The sequence below is a fragment of the Mytilus edulis genome, chromosome 3 (assembly GCF_963676685.1).
Source record: "Mytilus edulis chromosome 3, xbMytEdul2.2, whole genome shotgun sequence".
NCBI classification, from domain to species: domain Eukaryota; kingdom Metazoa; phylum Mollusca; class Bivalvia; order Mytilida; family Mytilidae; genus Mytilus; species Mytilus edulis.
Window position 1 is genome coordinate 74,712,019 of NC_092346.1, and position 23,023 is coordinate 74,735,041.

At 31.4% G+C, this 23,023-nt stretch overlaps 1 protein-coding gene across 1 annotated transcript; it reads left to right on the top strand.

Moving 5' to 3' along the window:
- Nucleotides 1-2,993: 2,993 nt before the first annotated feature.
- LOC139517436 (serine/threonine-protein phosphatase 5-like) lies at nucleotides 2,994-21,155 on the top strand. Its single transcript, XM_071308458.1, has 14 exons — nucleotides 2,994-3,162; nucleotides 8,325-8,494; nucleotides 9,968-10,039; nucleotides 10,611-10,752; nucleotides 11,022-11,143; nucleotides 13,843-13,908; nucleotides 14,692-14,790; nucleotides 15,371-15,476; nucleotides 17,536-17,596; nucleotides 18,354-18,435; nucleotides 19,233-19,320; nucleotides 19,708-19,927; nucleotides 20,302-20,383; nucleotides 20,945-21,155. The coding sequence occupies exons 1-14, from the start codon at nucleotides 3,030-3,032 to the stop codon at nucleotides 20,999-21,001; spliced, it is 1,500 nt and encodes a 499-aa protein (XP_071164559.1). The 5' UTR covers nucleotides 2,994-3,029; the 3' UTR covers nucleotides 21,002-21,155.
- The last annotated feature ends 1,868 nt before the right edge of the window (nucleotides 21,156-23,023 follow it).

Sequence of the window (23,023 nt, forward strand, 5' to 3'; positions counted from 1 at the left end):
ATTACAGAAATAACATCAAAACAGCAAAGATAAAGAATAATAGAAATATAACATTTATTACATATGCCAAAAGGAAACTCTGTTCAGTTATTTCATTAAGAGGGGCACTAGCTACGAGATATTTAAAAAAAATCAAAATAAAATTTAATGAAAGTGAAATAATATTTCTCTTTTAGCAGTCATAAGGTTCAATTTCGTCAAAATAAGCTTTCAAAACTCGATCATGAATTACATGTATCACTTACAAGGGAATAATCACACCTCATTAAAGAAATCATTAAATCTGTATTCATGTGACCTTAAATTTTTTGAAACTCCTTAGCTAGAGAACCTAGAAAAATCCAATTGCACGATTTTCCTTTATATATATATCTATATTTATGGCCAACGGAGATCTTCGAAGATCAACTCGATAGTTAATTAGACTGCTTCTAGATTAAAATACACACGAAACGAAACTACATATTCTCGAGCCAATGATTGAGATGGCCCAACGCCGTGCAGCACGCTTTATCAAGAGCAATTACTCAAGAGAGCCTGGAACAGTAACAACTCTTCTAGAAGAACTAAATCTAACACCACTAGAAATAAGAAGAAAAATAGCACCTATAACGCTCTTTCATAAAGCCATCCATTAAAGAGTTGCTATACCTATTCCAACGCACATTATAAAACCAAGAAGAACGTCGAGACTCCATCAACCAAACACTAAAAGATACGTACAAATCAGGCCAAACAAAGATATCTACAAATACAGCTTTTTCCCTAGGACCATCAGAGACTGGAATAAACTACCAGATGAACTATTAGAGATCGAGAGCAGTGAGGAATTCAAGACCAAACTCACCAAGCTCCTCTGTAGTGGATAGCAACACAGTCAATCGATACTAGTAGAAAATGTTTTTAGCACAATTTTGGAACCATTGGTTGTAAATATAGAAAGTTTATTGTCATGTTGAAGGACGTCAAAAGTTAAACTATACTTGAGTGATGGGTCGAAGTACCCTTTTCGAGTGACGACATAGAAGCTATGTCGTAGATGTAGATGTAGAATGCCCTGTAAATTGTTTATTTTAGACTTTTTGTAATTTGAATAAATGTTTTACATTGTTAAGAATAAATATGAGAATTTGAGTCAATTCTTTGAACATGAATTTGAAAGTTAGTGCCCCTTTAAACAAACCTAGAAAAATCCGATTGCACAAGTTCGCCGCTATCATTTATATCTATATTTATGTTCATATCGCTTATATGACCATCGGCAGTCTACGGAGGTAAACTTGATAGTTAATAAGATGGCGCCTTGGCTCAAATGCACACAAAACGATGATTCATATTATCGAGCCCATGCCTTTTAAATTGTTTTTTTAAAGACTTTTTTTGGCAAATTAAACTAAGGTTTTTGCAGAAATTCCACAGACTTTAATACATAGATTTTCGTTAGAAATAGAAAACATCAACTGCTCACTTGTTTGTCCATGATGTTTTAACGTTTATTTTTTTTTTTTAAGTCCTAAACAACCTTTATCATTCCACAAAACCTGGTGCTGTGTCATAAAAGTCAAGCGAACCCTAGAATGTGGTCCATATTTACATTTGTTTAACCCAATATCTTTATTTATAAATATGTTTTAAGGAAATCATTGCTAGCACTGCATGCTATCCTCTCAATATCAAGTATCAAAGGAGTAGGTTCAGTAAGACCCCTTTTTGGCCTCAAAATATAGCAGTTTTAGAAAATTGTGAAAATGTAATCGTTTAGATATTTATTTCAAAGTAGAATGCTTCTGCTACATAAATATGGGCTATTTTTGACAAAACAATGCACATATATCGGGTACTAGCATCATTAAGTCATGCTAAATTACTGAAATCTTCACAATTGTAGCATTTTAGTTAAATTTTAGACGGTTTCCGTCTGATATGAAAGTGGCCGCATTCGTGTTCATTCATAATATTGAAATGCAAGTTGTATTTGATGATAATACATAATATATATAAAGGTTGAGGATGAACACGGATGCGGCCACTTTCATTTTTGACTAAAATCATCTGAAAAGTGACGATTTTTGGCATATTTGATAGATTTTTCATATTTAAGCTTGAATCGGGGCGTTTTAAATGACTTATAAAGTTAAAACCTTCCCCATTAACTAATTGAATCAATTGAAAAAGACACTTTAAGTGTTTAGAAAGTGTCTAAAATCTTTCGTTAGATGAACTTGAAAATTGAGGCCGAAATCGGCCCTTACAGGACCTACTCCTTTTCAAATAATAGGGAAAGGCTGTGGATTTTAGATAAAATCTCTACCTGTTTAGCATTGAAAAACAAAAGGGCACATAACCTAAATCTGAAAGTGAAAAAAAATAAAAAAATACACGACCATTAAATTGATTGGTTAGTTTTTGAGGCCCCTCAATTGGGGGGTCTAGGTAGTCACATTTATATCGCAAATTTTTTGCCAATATAGTCACATAATCATTAATTATTTTTTTAAACAAAATAATCAAATAATTAAAAATACAGTCCTATTTTATCAAATAATCATGAAATATTTTGTCTGATAATTAAATTATCACTATAAAAAGGCAATGAAATCACAAAATAACAATAAAAAAACAACGAGGAGACTCGTTTTTAATACCGCTTTAAGCACTAATGTGCTAATTCGTGCTTTATATAAGTTGAGTAAGCAAGAGTGCCCTGAAAGAACCATTGATCTTCGGTAGGAAAACTGACAATCCGGGCTTTTTTGTCAGTTTATAGGATTGTGGATTCGGGCGCACCTGCCACGTGCGGATCGACTAGTAGAAGTGCACAATAATAGTTGATTGCAATATCAATCCACCGAATTTGTTTATCAAAAGGTTAAGAATTATGATGAGATAATCTAATGTATTTGTTGTTGATATAATCCGTGTAGTACTTTGCAGGAAGATTTTTTCATTTTCCGAGACCAAGAAAATTGTAAGCCTGCCCTCCATACAAAGTTTTGTAATGAGTTCTTTCCCTTTGATGTAACTCTTTCATGTTACTAAGCATGGATGCTGAAAATGTGGAAGAGAAGGAAAAAGAAGAGGAAATACTGAACAAACAATCACCAGAAGAACTTCAAGCAGAAGCAGAAAAGCTGAAAAATGCGGCAAACGAGTTTTTCAAAAGTAAAACAATATTCACAGTTATCCTTACGTATTCTTTGTCAGTTCTGTTTGTGCAAAAGATCAGATCACGAGTCAAAGCGAAATGAATCCCCAGTACTTTGGGATCTGTCACATCACGCTATTCTAAACAATACTAGTGTAAAATTATATTCCAGTAATGTAGCAGTATTTCTATATTTCGTATTTTACTGCTCTGGTATTATATAATGATCACCAGGTAGGTCAAAAATGAAGACTAAATTAAGGATGGTGGCAAGTAATTTTGATTTTCTTGTAAGTCTTCATTTAATGATTATTTAAAAGATGAATCTATTTATCAGACTTTTCTAATACTACACACAAACTTTACAAGTCTACACATCTAACTTATATAGGCTCAATTAGGCTTAAAATTATTATCTCCCTTGGCAAATATTTCAGTGATTTTTGGGGAAAGACGGCTTCAAGCCGTCAATCCCCTATGGGATTGACCAGAGTGACACTCCCTCACATCATTCATTTTGATTTTATACATGTTATAGTGTGGAAAACCCCCCAACAAATCTTACTTAGATTGAAGAGAAGGAGACCCAGAAATGAATAGTTTGACTTTAAACACTTTTTTACACATTTCCCTTCTGTTTCTCACAAAATTATCGTATCTTGAACTCTCCTTTACACTATTAACGCTTATTCTACAATCCGGAAAATAGTATGACGAGATATTCTAAATATATCCAACCTACATTGCATTTTATAGTGACGTCATTCTTGGAAGGTATCCGGTCGTTCCGGCCCCAAACCGATCCGGCCCCAAGTCAATCCGGCCCAAAGTCGATCCGGCCCAAGTCGATCCGGCCCACGTCGATCCGTCCCCAAGTCGATCCGGCCCCATAATAAAATATGAATAAAGTATATTCACTTGGAGGAATTTGTGACAAATTTGAACAGTATAAACGGAATTAGCGAAAAGTGTCGATGATGGATGACAACAGGTAGTAAGTGAAGTATTGGAGTATACTAGTTAAAGAACTATTTTTAATCGATACGAAACTGAGTGTTATTGTGTCTCTTTTTATAGCAGCTCTGAGGGGGGATAGGACCTTTATCTGGACTCCGGATTGGGTGTTTTTAAGCTCAGGATTTCGGGATTGACCCTTTCGGGATCTGGGAATTCTTTTTTTCGAATTTCGGGACCTCGGGATTTCGTGTTTTTAAGCCCGTGATTTCGGGATCAGGACCCCTCCTACACCCCCTCCCCCTCAGCTCTAACATATTTTAAAAAGTGAAGATATTTTCCATGTTTTACTCATCATAATGTCTTGTGTAACCAAATCATTAGTCTAGAATTGGTTTGTTTATTCAACAATTGTCTGATGATTGTGAACTAAGGTGATGTCACTCGTAATCACTTAATTCAATCAAATCCTGATTAATTAAAGTTACGTAATCAACAAGTTCTTTATAGTTTGATCTTTTGTTTGGTGTATATAATAATAATTAATTGTATTTATATAATCAGCAAATCAAACAACATTTCTCAATTTGAGAATTTTTAAGAACTTTAAAGAAAAACAATATTTGTGGTTATGTATCAGCTTGGGAATTGGCTTGTATCGTTGTGTATGTAACTATTTGTTATTACACAAGATGAAAGACTTGTTAGGATCACAGTCAATTGAAAGAAAATGCTAAATACTGCTGATTAATGTTGATGTTTGAATTCTTTATATACGTTTTAATATAATTATACCCAATAATCTTGAAAAGTTGTACTAAAAACATAATCAACCTAGTTGTTTTATACTCACATTATAATAAAAATCATAAACATTTATGAATTACAATTAATATATATCTTTATTTTTATTCCTTATAAATTTTTTTTTTATTGGGGCCGGATCGACTTTACATATGGGCCGGATCGACGTGGGGCCGGATCGACGTGGGCCGGATTGACTTGGGCCGGATCGACGTGGGGCCGGATCGACCCGAAAGCTTCTTGGAAGAAGCAGGGATATCCTTCACCAGTTCACTGGTTTAATATTTCAATCATTCTTAGAGATCGTGCACTAATTACAAATTTGTATTTGTTAAATCTAAACATAATATTGTTTACTGTAGATGATTTAAACATCAACATACAATACTTTAATTTGTAGGTCAACAACTTTCAAAATCAACAAAGATCGTGGGGTTACATGAGACAGGGGAAAGAAATGATTTTATTACTTTTTTCGAGTCCTACTAATCAGAGACAAGAAGCGTCAAAAAGCGACAAGAAGCGTCAAGAAGACTATTTAGCGACAAGAAAAAAATATTCTTCTTGTCGCTTCTTGTCGCTAAAATTCTTCTTGTCGCTAATTAGTCAGACCACTTTTTCTGTAAAAATTCTGAGAATCTTCCTCCAATTCAGGAGCACCTCAATTGATGAGTAATTATCCACTAAAATAAAAGTTAATGTATTTAAACACTTCAAATGTAACATTTCATTGGATTAGTAGTCTTCTATTAAAACTAAATTTTTGTGTACCTACATAATCATTGTAATGGTAAAAAAAAAAATAATAAAAATTTGCATTTTGTAGTTTAAACATATTTATTATTTACAAATATTTCAAAATTAAGATTTGGAAACAAGCTTCACACAGTTTACATCTCTCATATTGTTTGTTTTTATTAGTACCTGATTCCCTGTGATGAGAGTTATAACTCCGAACTTCATAAAATTCATTGGAAATTTAAAACTGAATAGATTTTTCAGTCCACACTTTCTAAAGAAAAAACCTAAAAATCCAAGAGAACTGTCACAAAAAATGGAAAATCGCCCGAGCCTGCAGTTCAGTAGTACACAATCAAGATTTCAGAAAATATTGTAGTTGTTGTGAAATGACAGAATTCAGTTGAGTTTTATAATTAGCTATCAACTTTAATCAAATGTTTAGATTTAGAAGATGCAGATCTCTTTCATTGGTCCAAATTGAATCCTAAACTAAGGAAATGAAATTACATAAACAACAATTGATTTCAATATTGTCAACCTTTCTACATGTTCTAGCTGTTCTCTTTTTCATTCTTCATATGAAAACTATCAAAAGATACCCCCCTCCCTTTCCAAAAACATAATTAAATAGAAACAAGGGCTGTCTTTCCCCTCAGAGCTATTCAGCTCTTTGATTGTATTTCTTGCTTATACATCATTTAGAAGCACAAGTTGAAACTTTGCAAACTTATCATGGAAGAGATGCAGATATAACTATGCATCTTTTTTTCAATCTGTAAGTAGTTTGAAAAAATAATCCCATCTGATTCCCTGACACAAATGCCTGATTCCATCCAAATTTTGGTAAAAAACGGGACCATTAATATTGTATTAATGGACTTGAAATATGAGTATGTGTAAATATTTTTGCCCCACAAGAATAAATGTGAATGACTTTTTTGTGGGATTTTCTCTGTTTAAACATTGGTCTACTGTATTTCTAACTCTTACATGTCTTAGTATTGCCACATGGTATTAATGAAAACATTGACCTTGAAGAGGAATGATTGCAGTATGAGTGGTAAAGGGGAAATTTACAATATCTTATTTTGATAGTTTCATTATCTAGTATTTCTTGTGTTCATAAATTTATAGAATTTTCATTGTACTTTTCTTTGCAAATTATTCAGTGCTTTTAATTATGTAAGGTGCATTTTACAGTTGTTGTTATAAATTACCTTTAAATGGTTGAAAAGTGGATATCTCATAGGGTAGCATACATGTAGTATACTTTGTTTTTAATTTTCCTTATAAAAGCATCGAAAAATATGTGTTTTTTTGTAAAAATTTTTTTTTTTTTTTTACCTCTTCAAAGAATGGAGGATTTTTCTTCATCTTAAACACATCTTTTTTGTACCCAAATATACAAAGTCATGTACATGTAACATACACTGAAACTGTTATATTAAAATTGATTAATTGGTGCATGGTGATTGCTTTACACTGCATCAGCACAAAAAGACTGTTTCACGGCTATAGATGAAACTCAAATAAACATAAATTAAAATGTTTTATTGCATTTTATGAGTTTGGACCAGGTAATAAACAAATTGTGCACATTGTCTCTCGTGATAATTGTGACCCAATTATTGATTAAATACATGTACATATCAATTATTGATTAAATACATGTACATATCAATTATTGATTAAATACATGTACATATCAATTATTGATTAAATACATATCAATATTGCTCTGTCAGACTAGAATAGACCATCCTTCAAGTCTATTATTTACAGTACAGATTGTACAATCATCATAATACATCTTTTCTAAAAAAATCTAGTTCATGCATAGTAACTTATCTTTGAGACAAAATTTTCAGAATAACTGTATGTAGTGTAGATCGAAAGTTACAAACAAATAAGTACATGTAGCTCCTGGCCAGTATGGTATAAGGTTTTAACCCATTTGTTGGTCAGTCTGTCATGTCTGTGCATCAGTCCTGTTCTTGTTATTAAAACTCAACTGAAATTTAAACCACACAACAGAATTTCATGAAACTTAGCAGTTGAAAGGGACATATTATGTAGATGTGCATATGGACAGGAAATTATGATTCTATTTATCTAGGAGTTGTGCCTCTTTGAACTTAAAATTTTGGCCTTGATATTCTGATGCATCAATTTGTTGACCCTCTGAAACCACACAATAGAATTTCATGAAACTTTGTAGAAAATAAGGACATAATACATGTATGTCACAAGAAATTATTGTCAGTTGACTTAGTTAGAGTTATGAGTCTTTGAACTTGGGAATCTAGTGAGATTTTTTTTGTCACTGTTAATGAGAAGACGTGGGGTATGTGAGTGCTCACAAATATTCTTTTATTCATATATGTGTATATTATACACATGTATGAATAAAAGAACACTAAATCTATTGAGAGGCATACTTAAATTGCGATAAAAGTTTTTAAAAATTTGCTCAGAAGTATCCAACTGTTTCTTTAATATGCCTGAGAAGTTTCAGACTGTTATTCCACATATTAGTGCAGAAATGAAATTTCTTGTGGGCATGTTAAAGTTTTTTTATTAGCTCATTCAGTCTAGTACCATGGTTATATCCCTATCAAGCTATACAAGTATTATTATATAAAAACATGTATTGTGTTGATAATAGTTTATACTATTATAGATGCAGACTATGTAAAGGCAATAGAATTGTACAGCCAAGCTATTGAAAAATGGCCTCGTTTAGCAGCATATTATGGGAACAGAAGCTTTGCTTACATCAAAACAGAAATGTTTGGTCTGGCTCTAACAGATGCTACGATGGCATTACAGTTGGACAGATCTTACATAAAGGTTGGTTGTTTTAATAGTGGATTATAAAAATGTCAATGTTATTTTTATCTTATTCATTGGTAAGAACAGCCAATGAATCTTTATTTTCCTAAGTTTTACAATGCTAACTTTCAGTGCTTTGATTACTTAAAATGAATATATGTCAAAACTAAGTATTGACTTGTTAAAAACTTTACATGACTTGTATCAAAAATGTCATAATTATGAATACATTTCTAAATTCTTAATTAGGGATTAAGACATAAATACTTGTAAAATTATTTTGATCACCTTTCAAAATGTAAGATTATAAGCCATTTCCTATTGTAGATAGATAAAGATGTTTTATATTCTTACATAATTGATTTTTTTACCATAAAAGTGTTAATTAAAGAAAAGGTATGTAAGGGATCATAGTTTAATTAGTGGAATTAAAAAATACCACCCCCAGTTATGTATTTTGATTGGTTAGATAAATTATAAAAGTCATAATACGAAAAGGGTGATTGTTTGAAAAGTGTAGTTTTTTTGGGGTGTTTGAGAACAGAATGATAGCTTTGAAAAAGTGATATACTAAAAAGTTATATACAATGAACAACTTTTTCTTAATTGAGGATAGTATCAAACCATGGTGACTTAGAGATGTTTAATTCAAAGATGACATGCAATGTAAATATGTACAATATATCTATTTGTGAATAATTAATTTATACAAACATTCAATTTTCAAGTTTCATTTACCATTAATTATAACAGTATTGCCGAAAAAGCTAACTATGCTCTACCAACAACCTCTGTGTGAGTTCTCCTGCAAATAAAATGATCAGAGCTGGGCAACAGAATTATATCTAGTATTCTAGCACCCCAATTTATAGACCGGTGGTGTCCAACAAAATTATATCTAGTATTCTAGTACCCCCATTTATAGACCGGTGGTGTCCAACAAAATTATATCTAGTATTCTAGTACCCCCATTTATAGACCGGTGGTGTCCAACAGAATTATATCTAGTATTCTAGTACCCCATTTATAGACCTGTTATATCTAGTATTCTAGTACCCCCATTTATAGACCTGTTATATGTAGTATTCTAGTACCCCCATTTATAGACCTGTGGTGTACAATCATTATAATAATAAAACTTCTAAGACACATTTTACCAGAAATAACTTACTGGAAAACTGCTTAACATTTGCAGGTCAATAAACAGATTTTAAGCTCTCAAAAAAACATTATCTGTTAGCTTATAGGTCTAGAGTGAGATATTGCTTTCATTTAGTTTCTGTTTGTAGGCCTCGATTATTTCAAAATTTTCTCCTCTAAAACTTAAGGGTCAGTAGGAAGTTAATCATTCATAGTCTGTTTCTAAATACATGTAATATCTAATAATGAATACAACTTAGGAGATTTGATTTGAAGTGACAGTAGGAAATGTTACATCAATGGTTGAAAAATTATGATATGTTTTCAAATTCATCTATTTATTTTTTTCAGGCTTACTACAGAAGGGCATCAGCTAACATGGCGCTGGGGAAGTTCAAACTTGCATTGAAAGATTTTGAAGCTGTAAGCATTATAATTTAACTTTTAAAAACTTGATCTTCAATTAATATTACTATATCAAGTGAGTAAATGGTGCTTAACATTCGATAATACTATGATGTACTCTAAGAGGTAAACATGGCCTCTACTTTGGAAATATATCAGCATGGCAGCAGAAGGGGACATTCGGTTTATATTCTATGGTCAAATGTTGATATAGCAAATCGCCCTTCTTTTAGGTTAGTCATTACATGGGTCAAGGTACCAATGGTAGAATTAGGTGTTCTTTTTCTTTTAAAGAGTTATGCCTTTGGGAAATATTGAATTTATGGAAAATGGTCTTGGTTAGCGCTCACACAGGTACAATTCTTGCCAGATTTTTATAAAACTTATAGTGTACTATTGGTGAAGCCCATGTGTGTCTGTTTGAAATGTAATTTATTTCTTTAATAAGATAATCAATGATCTATTTCAGCAGTCTATAAAATAGGTGCAACACGGGGGACAATGACATTCTTTTATTTTCTATACTTTCATGTCCTTTCCTTTTACTACTGTTTATAAATCAAAACACTGTTATGCATATTTTTTTCAGGTTGTTAAAGTAAAGCCAAGTGATAAAGATGCAAGGGCAAAGTTTAATGAATGTGGGAAAATAGTAAAAAGAATAGCCTTTGAGAAAGCCATTGCAGTAGAGGAAAAGCCAGTGTCAGAAACTATTGACTTGGAATCATTGAGTATGTATAATAAAAGTTGTTTTAGGTATATCATGACCAAAACTTTCCGTTTGATTGAAATTTTTCATTCTTTGTCTTTATACAATTTGTAGATTTTATTTATTTTCATATGTGAAAGACTATCAAAAGAATGTGTTTTTGTTCTTTGGTAACATATTTATATGCATAGAATATTTTTAGAGAACTGTTAGAATGAATAGCATTGTCTTCCAATGTTTTAGGATCTTCTCCAACTTTATATTAACACCTGTATTTTTTTTTATCTGTAGCAATTGAAGGAGACTACTCAGGACCAGTGTTAGAGGATGGAAAGGTTACACTTAAATTCGTACAAGATTTACTTGATACATTTAGAGACCAGAAGAAATTACACAGTAGATTTGCATTCCAGGTAAACTATGTATATATTTCAAAAAAATCTATAAAAGATCCTCAAAGATCCCAATCATACATAGTTGAATTATAATATTCCACTTAACCAAATTATAGTAAATTGAATTACCCCTCTTATTCCATTTAGTTATTTTAGTTTATAATAGAATATTTCTTTAGTCTGTAACTTGATGTCTCTATTTACCTCCAAACTTTAAAAACTAGTAAAAATCCGGTAGAAAAGTGTTTCTTACATTATTTATCTCTGAAAATGCACCCAAAACTATCATGTCTAGCAAGTTCAAGTACTGATGAGATTGGATCAAGATTTTTTTATTGTTATCTGTTAAAAAAATTCAGGGTACTGAATAGAATATGCATTTGCTTGATACTTAAGATGAAAATGAGGTAAAGGTAACAAAAATATTATGAAATACATCAAAACAATATAAAGAACTACATTTTAACCTTTACTTGTTGAGAGCTACTTTACATACCAGTGGTAATGCTTCAGAATTTACCTTTGATATAACTTACTTCAATTTATGAATGGTCTTTTACTATCTTGTTGTTATCAATGGTATATTTAGTTTTTGTTCATCATAAAATTCAGTTTTATTTCTAACATACAAATATCTCTCACCAGTATCGTGTAGTCATCTGTTCTCGATAGTAATCAGTTCTCGATAGCAATGCACATAGTTTAAAATAAAAGTAGTTTGCGAAATCGCACATGTTTTCTATTTGTCTGTATTTCAAGGACAGAATAGAAACTTGCTTCAAGCAAGCATTAACTAAAAATTTCAAGTTTTCAGACATTTTACAACAGTAAAAATAATATTTTCCGATTTTAGCCTACTTTTCCTTATTCCCAAAATAACCCCAATTTCATCCTCTCGGTTCACCAGCCCAGTAGTCAGCACTTCGGTGTTGACATGAATATCAATTATATGGTCATTTGATGGTCTTTTTTATAAATTTTCTGTTTACAAAACTTTGAATTTTTCGAAAAACTAAGGATTTTCTTACCCCAGGAGTAGATTACCTTAGCCGTATTTGGCACAACTTTTTGGAATTTTGGGTCCTCAATGCTCTTCAACTTAGTATTTGTTTGGCTTTTTAACTATTTTGATCTGAGCGTCACTGATGAGTCTTATGTAGACGAAACGCGTGCTGGCGTATAAAATTATAATCCTGGTACTTTTGATAACTATTTACACCACTGGGTCGATGCCACTGCTGGTGGACGTTTCGTCCCCGAGGGTATCACCAGCCCAGTAGTCAGCACTTCGGTGTTGACATGAATATCAATTATATGGTCTTTTTTTATAAATTTTCTGTTTACAAAACTTTGAATTTTTCGAAAAACTAAGGATTTTCTTACCCCAGGAGTAGATTACCTTAGCCGTATTTGGCACAACTTTTTGGAATTTTGGGTCCTCAATGCTCTTCAACTTTGTATTTGTTTGGCTTTTTAACTATTTTGATCTGAGCGTCACTGATGAGTCTTATGTAGACGAAACGCGTGCTGGCGTATAAAATTATAATCCTGGTACTTTTGATAACTATTTACACCACTGGGTTGATGCCACTGCTGGTGGACGTTTCGTCCCCGAGGGTATCACCAGCCCAGTAGTCAGCACTTCGGTGTTGACATGAATATCAATTATATGGTCTTTTTTATAAATTTTCTGTTTACAAAACTTTGAATTTTTCGAAAAACTAAGGATTTTCTTACCCCAGGAGTAGATTACCTTAGCCGTATTTGGCACAACTTTTTGGAATTTTGGGTCCTCAATGCTCTTCAACTTTGTATTTGTTTGGCTTTATAACTATTTTGATCTGAGCATCACTGATGAGTCTTATGTAGACGAAACGCGCGTCTGGCGTATAAAATTATAATCCTGGTACTTTTGATAACTATTCATAAATAGCACATTTTCAAATGTAAACAAAACTTAGCTTGAAAAAGAAGGTCAAGTCCACCTACGTTATACACAATTGTAAGATGTGGTGTGACGTTGCTATGGAAAAAAATCTATGCAGTTTGGGTCATATCTTATCAACTATAAAAATTAATTCAATTCAATTATCGGAAAAGTAATGCCTTTAAGTATTGTTACTGTGACAGAAAATATTAATAACAGCTATGACAACATCTTTTAACATATAAGAATTGGTTCAATAATTTAAAATCATCTAAAATTAATATTCAATGCATATTTTTGTCCTTGAGTGATAATTCCTAGGATATCCGTTAAAGATGCCTTAATTGATCAATAAAGCTATAATGCATTAAAAAAAAAATGTTTTCTAGCGACAAATGATAGTTAATTGATGCTTTTCTTCAATTTGCGTAATTTTAAATCTTCTATTAATATCAAACATGCTTACCATACTATACTTTTCACAACTATCGAGAACTGATGACGTATTGCACACAATGTCAAAATTGAGCACAACGACAGATGTTTTGATTTTTCTTGATTTACGCAAGAGAAAATCGTGAGGATAATAGGAAATGAATAAAAGTATCTACTTAATTAACACAACCAGCTTTGACTACATTTATTTGAAGAACTGGCCCTACCGAGCAAACGTTTCTTACATTATCGAGAACCGATAACACAAGGATACACAAACCTTTTGCTGCAACATTTATACTCCCTGCATTAGCTGCATTTACTTTAGATAATATTGTCTGTGATTTACTTTCAGATATTATTGCAAATTAAAGACCTATTTAAAAATCAACCTTCACTGGTAGATATAGATGTGCCAAAGGTAAGGTCAACACAAGGCAATTTTTTACATCGTTAATTTCATCTTGTTGTTCTCAAAATAATTTGATGGTTGCAAACTATGAAAGAAAGTCAATTATTTCTACAATACATTTAAGATAGCCAATAAAAATATAGAAATACAGGAATAGGATTAAACATTGTTTGTATTGTAGTATCTGTGTTTTGACACTAAGTTCATGGTCTACAATATTAATTAATAGTCTATATAAAATTCTATATTATAAACGCTCAATGTTGCCATACCACCTACTAGAAGATGCCCACAAAATTTCGGTACAAATTGACAAGTGTAGTAACATAGAGTTTAAAAATATAGCATCAGTACCTCAAATGAGCATGCATGAAAGCATACAAGACAAGTATAGTTAATAGTTGGATATTTTCTCAAAAATTGGTGTTTTCTGTGGAAAAAAGATTTTTTTGTTTCAAAGACAAAATTAAGAAGTATAAAACACTACATTTATAAAATACATTCACAAATATTTCCGACTTTGTATAATTTCAGAGGGGCTCGATGAAATCAGTCTCTAAACATAGACACAACTTAAAATAAACAATCAGCATATATAGATAGTTAACTCATAATCTAAAAACTTAAAAAAAGGAAATATTTGAATGCAGTTCTCTAAAGAAGTCCACTTTGGGATCACAAATTAACAATAGATATAAAGATAAAAAAAAATCTGTATACCAGCTTTATGTGTGTCCATAATTGGTCTTAATAGAAATGATTTATAAATAATGAAATGATTTCTATTTTCAGGGACAAAAGTTTACTATATGTGGTGATATACATGGGCAGTATTATGATCTACTTAATATATTTAAGTTAAATGGTTTACCGTCTGTAGATAATCCTTATGTATCCTTTACAACGTCAGCTTACACAAATCTACAATGATAAGTGGTATTATAGAGTTTGAATGAACTATACTAAACGTATAAAAAATCTACAACACTAAGTGGTACTATAGAGTTTGAATGAAATTATAATAAATGTGAAAAATGCTGTATGATGCTAAGTGGTATTATAGAGCTTGAATGAAATTATGATAAATGTAAAAAAAATCTGTTTAATCACAGGGACTGATCAAGGTTTTTTGAAAGGGGTTTAATTGAAGATAAAAGAATATATGATTTTTTAAACTATTTTATTCTAAAAAATGATAAACATTAAAAGGGTCGTTAGAACCTGCAAAACCCCTGAATCCATCACTGGATCATATTAAGCTGTTATCTGTTGTTAAGTTACTATCTCACTGCTATCTAGATGTTAAAACATAATTTAAGACACAACAATGAGGTTTGTAAGAAAATATAGCATTGAGAACTAAATTCATATTCTTAAAAATATATTACCTTTTTAAGGTAAAAGAGTCTTTTTACACATGTTATATGGGCTGTAAATTTATGTTAGTAAAATTTCCTTAACCTTTGACCAGTTATTTAATGGTGATTTTGTAGACCGAGGGTCATTCTCTGTAGAATGTATATTTGTTTTATTTAGTTTTAAGCTTTTGTATCCAGATAGTTTTTATATGGCCAGGGGTAAGTTTTTAGATAAAAATGTATAATTCAAATACATTTTACTTTTAGTTTTTGCGAGAAGTATTTGGAGGGGGTGAGGGATGTAGGATAGAATTTTGATGTATATGAAACAAGAAATCCTAGGAAATAACTTAATTTATCACAAGAACAATGTCAACTGAGCAAAAACACAAAACATCTAATAAAAAAAAATAATGTCAAAAACATGCAACACAAAAAATAAAAATATACATGAGAATGTTGATGATGATTAATAGATGGTGACATCCAGAGGCTGATATTACATGCATACCAGGACTTACTAAAAAATGTTATTGTGGTGGTGTGTACATGAATCCTACTTTGTACAAGTCTGAAACAATGAGCTTGATTTTTATGGAGCTAGTTCACAAGTTGATAGTTAGCAAGAAGATCAGAACACATTATTCTAATTCCAAGTGTACATGACTGCTCTTAGCCTCTTAGTCAACAGTGACCATGTTTGTTAAGAAGCAGCAATTACAAAATTTCCAGTCTTTGGTTTGACCCTGCATCTGATCTTTTAATCCTTTTTTGACAATTATTTAAAGCTTTTAATTGATGAAAGCTTGGGATTGATTTTGGAGGTTATGGTCCTTAAGGTTCGGAATTAGGGGCCCAAAGGGGCCAAAACAAGCATTTATCTAGTGTCAGGACAATAAATTGTGTATAAGTATTTCAATTGTTCTAAAATTGTACCACAATGTTTAATACCATAAGTAGAAGGTTGGGATATATTTTTAAGGGTTATGGGGCAAACAGTATAGGAATAAAGGACCAAAAACAAGCATTTTTGTAGTTTCAAGAAAATAAATTGGAGTTATCTTTCTTTGTCCAGAATGGTTGTTGAATCACCTAAAACCAATGCTTTATGAAATCTTCTTTGAGAATTGGAGTTATCTTTCTTTGTCCAGAATAGTAGTTGAATCAACTTCAATCAAGGCTATATACAATATACAATGCAATATTATTCACTTTACTACCAACTGATAAATTAAAGCAATCTTTACCATTCAGTGATTACAAGCACTTTGATTACCATTCTAGGGTTATGCCCCTTTACAAGTGGAAAAAAATGAAGATCTTTTTAGTTTCTGTTCTCTTAACTTAAGTTTGTCTCAACTAAATTTAATGAAATGTGTATATAATGCTTATTACCTCTAAACTCAGTTTAAGTTCCTTTATAACGGTATGTGCTAGCGAGGGCATCATCTGTCCCTTTGGACACATTCCCCATTTATTGTTTTAGAAGTTACTATAAAGTTAATTAATATTAATTTTAACCATGACTGTATGACATTTTATATTTATTTAAATATTTTATGAAGTATTTAAATGAGTAGTTATTGTTGCAAACTCCATTAGAAATATGAATTGAGATAATTTTTGAAATAAGGGAAAGGGTGCTCATCAAGGTGAAAAAAAAATGGGGGAGGGGGGGTCAATTTTTCTCATTTCAGATTACAGAAATTAAAAAGAAAATTTCTTCTTTTAGGATTAATATTCAACAGCATAGTGAATTGCTTAAAATCAAAAAAAGTATTTTAAGTTCATTAGACCACCCTTATTCTGTATCAGAAACATTTAAACACAATAAAAATTCAGAGCTGTATCCAGCTTGAATGTTGTGTTCATACTTGCCCCAACCGTTCAGGGTTAGACCTCTGCGGTCGTATAAAGCTGCACCCTGTGGGGCATCTGGTTATTGATGGAAGAAGCTAGGGTACCTTGGGAGAACCATTGACCTTTGGAAATAAACCTTGCAATCCTTTTCAATTAAATTCAGTCTAACATACCTCGCCATATAGGGGTTTGAAAACTTTATAGTTGAAAAATTATAATGATCACTCTAGATTAACTACTTAGACCTCATATGCTGTTGACTGTGTCTTTTATTTAAGATATTACTAAGATATGCTCAGTAAATGTTGTTTTTATGTTTTGTACCGTAATATCTCCTGTTTTTTAAAAATTGTGCAAATAAAGGAAATGTAGATACACTATTGTAATTAAAACTTTTATGGTATTATTTTATTTTTAGGGAATCATGAAAGTGCAACAATGAATCAGATGTATGGTTTTGAAGGAGAAGTCAAATCAAAATATCCTTTTCATTATAATACCCCCGCTTTAAAAAAGTGGGGGTATACTGTTTGACCTCTGTCTGTCTATCCATCTGTTAGTCCATCTGTCAGTCTGTCCGTCCCATGATTATTTTCTGTGCAGTTTTCTCAAGAACTACAATACAAGGATTTCTGAAATTTGGTTTCAGGGTTTATATAAGTCAGCTATACCGTGTGATGCATTTTCAGGTTCATCACTCAACAACTTCCTGTTTACTGAAAACTTGTATCATTTAACACATGATAGCCAAGTTGACAATTTTTGTCGCATTTTTTCTCAGTAACTACATTACATGTTTTTGTGAAATTTGGTTTCAGGGTTTATATAAGTCAGATGGGTTTTCAGATTTATCACTTGACAACTCCCTGTTTACCGAAATATTTCGACGGGGATATCATCAGTGAGCAGTAGCTCACAGTTTTACTGGTTTTTAAACAGCTTTACTGTAGACTAAGTTATGCCCTCCCTGAGGTCAGCAGCCGGGCATTTAATATACATATATGTCAATATACACCATGACTTTTAAGGAAAAATCGCTTCACACAATATTATAAGATCAAAAAAGGCAATTGACCATCATTACCTCATGATAATGACACTTTACAATACTGGAATATTATTTAACACTCTAAAATGAATGTATTTTGTAAAACAAATGATAAAATGTATGAATCAACAATACTATGAATTATATAATGTATGTAGTTAATAATGATAATCCTTAACACATACCACATACAGCAGTAAAATGGCTGACCTGTTTACTGAGATATTCAATTTGCTGCCTTTATGTCACTGTATAAATAATAAAATTTTAGTAAGTAATTAACAAAATTAACAAAAGATTGTTTATAGAAAACTTTAGTCACCTTTCAAAATTTGCTTCAAAGGTGTCGATATTCTGCTAAACATTTCAAATATGTTAACAGGCAAGATTCATGAGGGAGTTGCCATTCATTCTATCTATCATAAATATAAATAGTAGTCTGTCAATCCTATATCAAGGATTTGCTTGTGTCGCATATATATGATTACTAAAATGAATAGGAATAAAAGAGGATGTGGGGTTAACACCAAAGAAACAAATCTATGACTTATAACAATCAAAATGGTGCTCTGTTCAATTGCATTACTTTAATCAAGAAGGCTTTCACACATAAGTGAGATTTAGAAATGTTTATGACAGAAGAATGCTGAAAGTTAGACAGTTGATTTTGAATTTTGAATGACTCCAGACTTTTAGAGGATTGAATGTGGAATTAATTGTAAAGTAGCATTGTTCATTTGTATTCCAACTCATTTCTTGGGATATGTCTTTTATTGAAATACAGATTGATATGATCAAAGTCATGGAGACATCTAAAAAAAACAATAAATGAATAAAAATGGAAACAAACATATTTTCTAAGGGCTGAGATTACTCATATCAGTCATAGTGGAGACTTCAAATCTTGAATGAGTCTATTATAAAAAGTAGAACCAGTTTAAATGGTTTTTTTATTTTGATGGTATGTGAGTTAACTCATTAAGTTCTCACATTATTGATGAGCACATATAATAGGGTTAACCACCAATAAACATGAACACAGTAATTTATAATGTTTAATATTACAGTTAATGCATGGAGGATTGTTCAGGGATGAAAATGTAACATTAGATGATTTACGGAAAGTTGATCGTAACAGACAACCTCCAGAAAGTGGTAGGTGTTGCTGTTTTTAATATAGTTTAATGTTTATTATAAAGTTTGATTGCACTGTAACATGATATAAAGGTGTTTGTAATTCAATGTGTAATAAATAAGTTTTATTAATTTGCTAAAACTGTAACAGTATGATACATTAGGCTAAAGTAAATATTGGTTAACTAACTGATATAAGTTTTTTAAGATTGTTAGAATGGGCATTGCAGTTATGTTGCCAGTAACTTTGTTAGAATTGAAATAGTTGAGAGCATTAACAGAAACAAAAATTGAATGATTAGCTCTTTTAATTTGTGATTTTTGTGGAAAATACTGAATCTTTTCATTGATTATACAGGACAGATATAATGTAAGATATAAAATGTCATTTTTGATAAATATTTACAGGAGCAATGTGTGAACTGTTATGGTCTGATCCCCAGATGATGTGTGGGACAAGTGACAGTAAACGAGGGGTAGGGACCATGTTTGGACCAGACGTAACAAAGAAATTTCTTCAGAAAAATAAATTGGACTATATTGTACGGAGTCATGAAGTGAAACAAGATGGATACGAAGTGATACATGATGGCAAATGTATAACAGTCTTCTCTGCTCCTAATTACTGGTATGTCACCATTAATAATGTTTTAAAGCACCTGATATTCTAAATCACAAGTTGATGTGCACAACATTATTATTCTTCAATGTTTTTGATGTAATATGTTCTTCATAAAAAGATATAACAATTTCTATTTTGAACAGAACAAAAGCCCAAGAGATAACAGTACAATTGCTCCCTGACAAATGACAATAACTTTCATTCTAGATCATTTTCCATTGTTGTGCATATTAATTGAATTTGATAAAGAAAGCATTATTTATCTATAAATTTGTTGCTGTAATACATTTAAGCAATAAAGTTTACCATAGAAGCATACAGTTTCAATTTGCAAAGTTGTGTACACATTTATCCTAAAATTTTAAAAATTTCAATTTCAGTGATCAGATGGGAAATAAAGGAGCCTTTATCAATATCACCGGTGATGACCTGACCCCCAAATTTACATCATTTGAAGCAGTGGTAAGTGTGATGGTCTGAAAATTGACCATCAATTAAAAATTCACTAAATATAGTTAGTTTTTGCCAGTTATTTATGAGATGGTCATTTATATTTACGTTAGGATAGTATTGGATTGATAGAGAGGACTTAATGAATGAACAGCAAACTATATCAAATTGAACAGGAAAATGAATGGCATACTGTTCTTTAATTTGACCTCCTTTTGAAAACCATGATACATAAATGAGTCTTTTTAACAATTATTATTGTTTAGTCCTATTCCTCTTCAAAAATAGTCATCCTGTCTAAAAAGAATAGGAAATTCGATCATAGAAAAATATTTGATATTTTGAGAAATCATGAGCTCCACTTATGGCTTTGAAACTTTGAAAAGATACATTTATTATTCTATTGAGGTTAATAACACTAACCATCCCAAACAAAGATTCTCTTTTAAATTATCAAACACATACTTAACAATAAAGATTAAATATTCAATAATGAAAATTTCATATTCTTTATGTTTACATGTAGTATTAAGTATCTTAAATTCTATATATTTGTATATTTGTATATTTCAGCCACATCCCAATGTGAAACCCATGGCCTATGCAAACCCATTATTTGGATTATTTTGACAGATGGAAGACTGTAGTGATTCTCAGGAAACATGGACATTATTTTATCATATCTGTATCAAATACAGAGCAAAATATCACTGTCTCTCTGTTATTTTGTCTAAAGGCCCTTAAATAAATAAATATTCAGACTATTCCTGTAAGTCAATCAAAACACAGGTATTTTATACTAATTGGAGTTTCCAGACTTTTGAAGAAATGTATTTATATTTGTCCAAAAGTAGATGGGTAAGATTAGGTTTTAATTCTGCAAATATATTGATAAGTAGAGATTTACAAAGTGTATGGTTGAATTTCTCATGAGGGGTGCACAAACTCTCTGAAGTGAGTTTATACAGACACCCCCTTTTTAATAACTAGTTAAAGTTAGGGAAACTAGTTCAGTCAATCTATTCTTCAGAAATGATAAGTGAATTTTCCAAAAATCTTCCATCGGATTGGATATGTTCCTTACGTTGTAACTACAATCCCCTTCCCTTTTATGAATGTGACCTACTGAATTAGACTATTCACCGGATTTGTTATAACATGAGCAACACAACGGGTGCCACATGTGTAGCAGGATCTACTTACCCTTCTGGAGCACCTGAGAGTTTTTGGTGGGGTTTGTGTTGCTTATTCTTTAGTTTTCTATGTTGTGACGTGTGTACTATTGTTTGTCTACTTGTCTTTTTAATTTTTAGCCATGGCATGTCAGTTCAATTTCGATTTATGAGTTTGACTGTCCCTCTGGTATCTTTTGTCCTTCTTTTTACACACTTAGACAGACTTATATTCAGAATAGTTTGGTGGTGTATGTATAAAATCTAACAAACTGAAATTGACTAAATACATTGCATTTTTCAATTTTGGACTGAATAAAGTCACATAACTTTGTAGTATCAAAAGATAAGGAGCCCAGTTTTCATTTGATTGGTACTAATCATGTATACCTATTTGTTACTTTTGTTCAGCCATCCTTGTATCATCAGGTATTTTTGATGATTGACCATTTCACAGTGGTATTTCACCTTTGAAGTCTCTTGTAAAGTACAGTAGGAGTCCTATGATCCACACTTGATTGACTTTTCTGTGTCTAGATTCATTTTTCATGAATCAGCAGTTATGGTTCCGGTGATATAAAACACCAAAACTTTCAGTTTTTGTCAAGATTGCAACATTTTGATGTGAAACCAGTATACAGTGTGTTAGTGACTATGTTGTCAACATTAAGATTTAGTCTATACGTTGTTAAGTATTTAGTCGAGCATCCACCAGCTAGAACATTCAGACTAAGATACATGAACCTTTCTCAATAAAAAATCACCAATCTGGTTGAATGATGTACATCTGTCTATTTTTAAACACAGTATGTAAACCGTGAGATATTTTTTGGTTATTTGTGTCATTTCATTTTTTTTCAATTGAAAATGTATGTAGGATATATTGGAATGAATTGGTGAATTATCTTTAAAAAAAATAGGCTGATGTACATTATTAAGCCAGATTTTGGTTTAATTTTGGGGATAAGAAAAGATTTCAAATGCTCTTAAATTTCATATTTGATTTTGGTTTTTAAAACAGTGATTCAGTTGCCACTGTTGAGTCTTATAAAGAAGAAACACACGCCTGATACTAACTTATAAGCCTGGTAACTTTGAAAGGTTTGTACATACGATAAGTCCATCTCTAAATTGTCTAAAGTCTAGAAAAGTTGTGAAACAGAACTGTCAAAGAATTGCCATCAAAGCCAAATCCATAGAAAAAACCAACGAAAAACGTTAATATATGACATAAAAAGACCATTTATAAAGATCTTGACTGGACAGTAACATTAGTATGTGGGCGGATAATCTATAAGTTTTTTTTTAAGATCCCACCCCTTGTATGATCTTGTATACTTATACTCTGAATTACTGTTAAGATATAGTCAACATTATTCTATCTGTAGTTTATCTGGTTGCTCAGTTTTGGATTTTTGAACTTTTTTTTTACATTTACTAGGGAACAAGACATCATCCGCAAACCTAATATTTGAATAAA

Bases quoted from the DNA above. Each gene is read 5' to 3' on its own strand.
- LOC139517436 (XM_071308458.1), top strand. From the start codon at position 3,030: ATGTTACTAAGCATGGATGCTGAAAATGTGGAAGAGAAGGAAAAAGAA. The intron at 3,163-8,324 runs GTAAAACAATAT...ATACTATTATAG, and splicing joins GGCAAACGAGTTTTTCAAAA to ATGCAGACTATGTAAAGGCA. The intron at 10,040-10,610 runs GTAAGCATTATA...TATTTTTTTCAG, and splicing joins CATTGAAAGATTTTGAAGCT to GTTGTTAAAGTAAAGCCAAG.